General features: G+C 33.1%; 1 protein-coding gene across 9 annotated transcripts; it reads right to left on the bottom strand.

The window, feature by feature from the left end:
• Positions 1-1,447: 1,447 nt before the first annotated feature.
• LOC113321607 lies at positions 1,448-6,344 on the bottom strand. Of its 9 annotated transcripts, none has more exons than XM_026569490.1 (10): positions 5,850-6,344; positions 5,369-5,431; positions 5,178-5,254; positions 4,910-4,994; positions 4,439-4,477; positions 4,193-4,317; positions 3,321-3,405; positions 3,020-3,168; positions 1,876-2,008; positions 1,448-1,520 (listed from the first exon to the last, which is right to left on the bottom strand). In XM_026569490.1, exons 3-8 carry the CDS (start codon positions 5,249-5,251, stop codon positions 3,124-3,126), a joined length of 453 nt encoding a protein of 150 aa, XP_026425275.1. In that variant the 5' UTR covers positions 5,252-5,254; positions 5,369-5,431; positions 5,850-6,344; the 3' UTR covers positions 1,448-1,520; positions 1,876-2,008; positions 3,020-3,123. The 9 variants fall into 9 exon arrangements, with proteins under 9 accessions (XP_026425275.1, XP_026425274.1, XP_026425273.1 ...); XM_026569489.1 differs by having other exon boundaries at positions 5,818-6,344; XM_026569488.1 differs by adding an exon at positions 2,730-2,798 and having other exon boundaries at positions 5,369-6,344.
• Between the last annotated feature and the right edge of the window lie 238 nt (positions 6,345-6,582).

Here is a 6,582-nt window from a genome sequence, read left to right on the forward strand (position 1 = left end):
ATTTCTGACTTGTTTATTACTCTAGTGTTTGCATAGATATTAGAATTTGTATTGGTTAACATGGAAAGTTCAAAATGTCGTCAATGTATTTGAACATGTGCTGAATACTCATTTTTTAATGTTCAATACTCAGGGTGAGATCCATAACCGAAATATTCCATCATATCTTTATGATATTAAGAATTTATGTCTTTAATTTTCCAATATTTAAAGAATATCTCCGGATTATAGATTGGGAAAATTAGGCTCAGGACCCATCCATGGGTAACCCATAATATGAGGCCCTTAATTAAAAGAAGTTTAAATCTAGGCCCCGAATTATTAAAAGACCTTGATACCCTTATGTATATTGTCAAGCCCGTAATTAAATATAATTTAAATCTAGGCCCAAAATTATTAAATCTAGGCCCGACATTATTAAAGTACAGTGCGAATGTGTAAACAGAAGTTACACATGCATATGGCATGTGTATCCAGAAGTTACACATCCTTATGACATGTGTAATGCAAGTTATACTTATATATATATGCAAAAAATAGACATAAAAAAGAAAACATAAAAAAATACATGTATTACTTTAATATTCGTTTAATTCAATTTTTTAGCATGTGTAACTAGAATTTACACACACATCTGTCTAGTGTAATCGAGAGTTACATATGCGTCTATCTAGTGTAATTGAGAGTTACACATGCATCTGACTTGTGTATTCAGCGTCAACTCCAGTTCCAGCGAGACCAATACCACAAATAAGCAAACCATGACTGCGGTTCCTGTCTCCGTATAACACAAAAATAGTTTCAGTATATACAGAACATATAATAGTTTCTCAGATTCTATAGAACCTTACATATACTATTTCATGAAAAATGAATCAACTTTCTGTTAATAAAATTACTAAAAATAAGAATAACACTTTTTGCATGTGCATTTAGCATCTGTAGCTAAGAGTTACACATTCATATGGCTAGTGTAACTGGAAGTTACACACGCATCTGGCTAGTGTAACTGGAAGTTACACATGCTAATTGTGTACATATACACTGAAACTAATTGTTACACATACATATGACTTATGTAATCAGCAAATACTGAGCCTAATTGTGTACCTCTGGCAAAAAAATTCAACAAAGCATCAAAACTAACAAGCTTCAAAGACATCAGTGTCAACTAATATAGTAGTCACCATTCACATTCTAAGATATGCTTTTCCTGTGTAAGCAAGTAACATTGCAAAAAATTATGTAGCAGAAACAATGTATGAAAACTAGAGGTCTTCAGATACCATCTATTCGGCTACCGAAGACGCAACACAATACAAAGAATTCAAAAAATATATTCGCTAATTATTACTCATACCCTAGCACATTTACGTTTTGCTTATTTTGTTTAATGTTTCAAAAACTACATGAAATGTATAATAAGGCACAAGACTGACCTTTTGGAATTTCTTACAAGCAACTGCACTGTTTAAGGTAGATACTCCATAAGCCAACACATGAACTGTCCAAAAAAACGCCTGCAGCATAAAATGTACAACAAAGCCTCAATCGGTATTGAAATACATAATCCCCAGACATTGCAATAACGAACTAACCATCCTCATTTCAAGTAAACACTCGAAATACTTGTTCATCCTCTAAGGTCTACAACCACCATTTAATAACATTTAACCACGAAAAAAAAGCTCAAATATTTGCCTCAACATAAACAATCGATGGGTCACAAGTTCATGTTCAAATTAGCTTTTCAATAATCATAAATCTGGAGACAAAACAAAAATGCAAAGCAAAGATGAAAAACACTTGAAAAGTAGTAAATAACCTCTTGTTTAATAAAGAACAAAAAGTAAAAAAACTTGAAATTTTTTTCACCTCAATGTCTTCGCAGTATACTTCCAACAACACGAGTATCGAAGCTCAGCACTGCTTGCATCTCATACTCTCACTGCTTGAAATAAAGTTTCACCTCAACGTCTTCATATCTCATGTGCACATCTTGTGTAAACTGCAGTTACATATATACAATGCTTGTGTAAACTGCAGTTACACATCTCGTGTAAACTGCATTCTATCATGTGTATATATAAGTTCATATCTAATTAGCATGTGTAACTAGTAGCTACACATCCATTTAACTTGTGTAACTAAAAGTTACATATCTAATTAGCATGTGTAACTAATAGTTACACATCCAAAAAAGGTCAGATAACTTACAACAAATAGACATTTCTCTTCCTAATACAAAGTTCAAATGAATACACAGTTCAGACATGTGACTTCAAAATACAAAAGCACATAAATTGCGAAGACTGTGCCTCAGAAAATTGAATTGATCATCAAGGAGAAGTAATGAAACAACCCCATTAAGTTCAAAGTGAAGAAATATTAAATTAACTTCATCATCTGCACATTTCACTTTGATTTGAATTGACCCGATTCAACTATATTTATAAACCATTAAGAAGACAAGCTAAACCTTATCAATTTCACAAACTGAATAAAACAATGCTTACAAGCTAAAAGAAAAATTCAGATATCATTTAGTGCACCAAAACTAATTGAGAAAGAAAAACACAAGCCTATATTACAATATTGATCTGATTATCGTATGAGAGTGATTTAAATGATTCTGTGAAAAAATGCACATTCAATCAGTATGTGTAAGTAAAAGTTACACATCCAATTAGCATGTGTAACTAGAAGTTACACATCTATAAGTTATATACCTTTGTGGTAGAAGAACTGAAAACAATAAGAATGCTCTTTTCCTTATAAGAGTCTCTTTTGTATATTGCCTGAAGATAACGAAAAACTATGATTTCAAGTTTGAATAACCGAAAACCTAGTACAACATACTTAGCATCCAACATTACAAGTGAATATGGCTTCTTTATGACAGCCTTTCGCTTCATATAATAAACCTGGAATATATGTATTACCTTTATAAGGGCTATATAGACAATCGAGAATAGAAGGACAGGTACACGCAAAGAATTAAAAAAAAACATAAATGTACCTGTTGTGTGCCACCTGGAAGCAGAATAAGGTGCAATGACCTCAGATTTAGAGAGACAGACCTCAGCATACATCTAATCTTACCACTAAGTCCATTCTGCAACTTCAATTGCAACCACCATCAGTTTCACTGCCTATGCTTTCTTGGCTCTGCTCAAAGAAATCAGTCAATTAAACACAATCAATGTTACAGAACTATATAAAAACTAAGAAAAACCAAAGGAAAAGATGTTGTGCCACAAGAGTTGTACATAAAAATAGCAATTAAGCTTCTGTGCAAAAAAATAAATAAAATTAATTACCTCATTTGATTCATTTAGCAAAGCACTGCTTTCAAAGAGGTTGAGAATAACCCAGGGGATGTTTAAACTGGAAAGAATCTCAATACTGCATAAACAAGGGATGCGAGTTTTATTTATTCATACATACCTGAGTAGTATTCTAGTATCAGACCAGAACATAGAAAACATGAATGCATGATGTGAGAAGATTAACTACTGAAATAGGAGTTACACATGCATTTGAATAGTGTAACTAGGAGTTACAGATGCATTTGAATAGTGTAACTGAGAGTTACAGATGCACCTGACTTGTGTAACTGAGAGTTACACATCCACCTAAACCCGTAAGAAATGTCTAATGTCTTACACCTAAACCCGTAAGAAATGTCTAATATCTACTGCAACAAAAGTTGTTCAGCAAATCAAGTTCAATAAAGATAAAAAGTGAAGGTGCAAAACTATACATGTGATGGATGTATTTGAGGCATCCCCAAGTCTCCTTGCCTCCCATATAAAATCCAATTACATAGAATTTTGATCATAGACCCAACTGGTCAGCAAGCTCTTAACATCTAAAGCAGTACTCTTATCTGTAGGTTTCGATTCAGATCAGTTTCTCCATACCTAGATCTATAAAATTAGCATGTGTAACTGGCGGTTACACATCTAATTAGCATGTGTAACTAGTAGTTACAGTTGTAATTACCATGTGTAACTAGCAGCTATACATTCATATAACTTGCGTACTTGTTAAGTCTGAAGGCATCATACTTCAAAAGTTAATAGTCCATACAAATGTTTAATGTTGTTGATAAATACAATGAACCAATATAGTATACACACATGAACTAGTGCCAAAAGAAAAATGGAAACGAATATTGCTCAATATTTACCTTTCAACAGACACACATGAACCGCTGCTGGCCACCACCACTACCTTCTCATCCTCCAAAACTTGTACCTCCAGCACCAAAATCACCACAACTTTGTTTGTAGAACAAGACTGAAGATAAGCGAACTAAAAAACAAACTCAACTGTGAACTTTAGTAAAATGTTAATGTTGCTTATATCCAAACAAACCAAACGCAGAAAGAGACAAGTAGTGAAAAATGAAATCAAGTCGTCATATCTTCTGAACCTTGTTCCCATGCTTCACAGCTGCCTCAAACACAGACACCTGAAAATTACAAATTCCAAATGATTCATTAACGAATACCACTTCATAATCACTAAAAAAATGATGCCCTATTGGGACGGCAAAAAAGTGTCGCAATAGCCTGTTGTAGAGGAACCTTACCTTCTCTGATTCATTCAACAAGCGCACCCTGCAACATGAACTCCTGCGAAATAAAGTTTTACCATGAACTAAAGCCCAAAGAAATTCTTAATATGCCCAGGCAGCGGGCTTTCCAAAAAGAATTCCACTTGCTAGCCAAAGAAGCTGGGTGATCTGGCGGCTTGACAAGCCAATTATAGCAAGCTTTGACAGAGAAAATGCCGCCTCAGAAAGTCTTCTTCTAGAATTAGGTAAACGTGTAAACAATCTAGGTAATTTAAGAACTTGGTAAACATATAACAAATTACTGAAATGACTGACACAGTCACTTACTTGGGAGCTCTTTCTGCTCCAAGGGCCAATCGTAAAGCCACCACTCCAACAGAATCCTTTTGGCTTTGTCCCAAACCTCATTTTGCTGCGAAAGAATGGTCCAATAGCATCAATCATTAATCTTATGATTGAAATACATAATTAAGGTGTAAAAAATTCCAAAATAAAACAAACCATATGAAGAAAAAAAATTACAATGAAATTGCTCCAAGTATTAAAAACTTAAAATAAAATACCATTATGCCAATAACATGCATTGATAGCTCACCACGAATTCACATCCTTTGCAAGTATTTTAACCAGAAACTTTCTCCACACCAGAAAATTTCTAAAATTTCTCATACCCTGCAATAGTGATAAAATGAACACCAGGTTAGTTGATAATGCACTACAATTGAATGAAAATGAAAAGAACGTAAAAGAAAGGAATGAATGTATTTACATGCAATGATAGCTCACCACGAATTCACATCTCTTCTGGATTTAATTACCATCATAAATGAATGTATTGGCATCACCAATCTACGATTCCACAAAACCACATGTTGTAAAATCAAACCATCTAAGAAATTGTTCACAACAAAAAACAGTAAGACACCATTGTAGTATTTAAAATCCCACTTTTAGACCACATCCATTTACTCTTAAGATGATTTCTCAAAAAACAATAAAAATAACTCACTTCAAATTCTTTGAACCGTCTCCTACTAAATCATTTTTCTCAATCAATTGTTAAAATGAGAATCCAACTAGTGAAATAAGAAATCAAAAGAATCAAATCTGTAAAAGCTATTATGAATAATTACAATATAATAAACGTCAAAAATATATCAAAATGAACATAATTTTGAAGACAAACACCACCATGAAAAGACGATGAAGCAGGAGATGGTTCCAATCGAACAAACCAGAGTTTTAAGAATCAAAAGATGGTTCAAACCCAACAAACAATTAATCGGTTGAAAGCTTGTCAAGTAACAAATCTCGATCCGTAAAACTCCACTGCTCCAACTTTGATTTGTGTTCTCTGTGAAAGAAAATCGAAGCCCTAGCAAAGAGAACAAATTAGATTTAAGATTAGATCAAAATTTCAGCAACAGATCCTTACAAAGAGATTTCGTAAAAATAAAAAAAAACTCTCAAAACCTTAGTTCCAATTGAAGAGAATGATAAAAGTATTATAGACCTAAATTATGATTCCAAATCGGATCAAAAATTCGAAGTGAAATCAAATGAATTAGGGTTTTGAAACCGTAAATCAGTCATTCGTAAGTTTATTTTTGTTAAAAACATGACGAGATTTCAATTGAATCGAGTATAGAGATGAGAAACTTATCTGTTTTGTTAGATTTGTTGATGAAATTGTTGCAATTCAACATTAATCTTCTGATATTCAGAACCTAGAAATAATTTTTGCCGGACCGAGAGCGAAAGAGAATGGAGAAGAGAGACAAAGAAAATAGATAAATGAAAATATCTAATGAGATTCCTCTTGTATATATAGTAAAGGGTAGTGTTGTCATTATTAAAATTCGTAATAATTAATTATGGGCCGGATCTGAAGAAAATTTGATTTTTTTGGCCTAACAGTATCATTTTCCTAAAGTATGGAATTGATAGTGGAGGATCCATTTTGCGGGGCTTCTATATGTTGAACCCATATAGTAAGGGGG

This window comes from Papaver somniferum, chromosome 11, assembly GCF_003573695.1.
Source record: "Papaver somniferum cultivar HN1 chromosome 11, ASM357369v1, whole genome shotgun sequence".
In the NCBI taxonomy this organism is placed as follows: domain Eukaryota; kingdom Viridiplantae; phylum Streptophyta; class Magnoliopsida; order Ranunculales; family Papaveraceae; genus Papaver; species Papaver somniferum.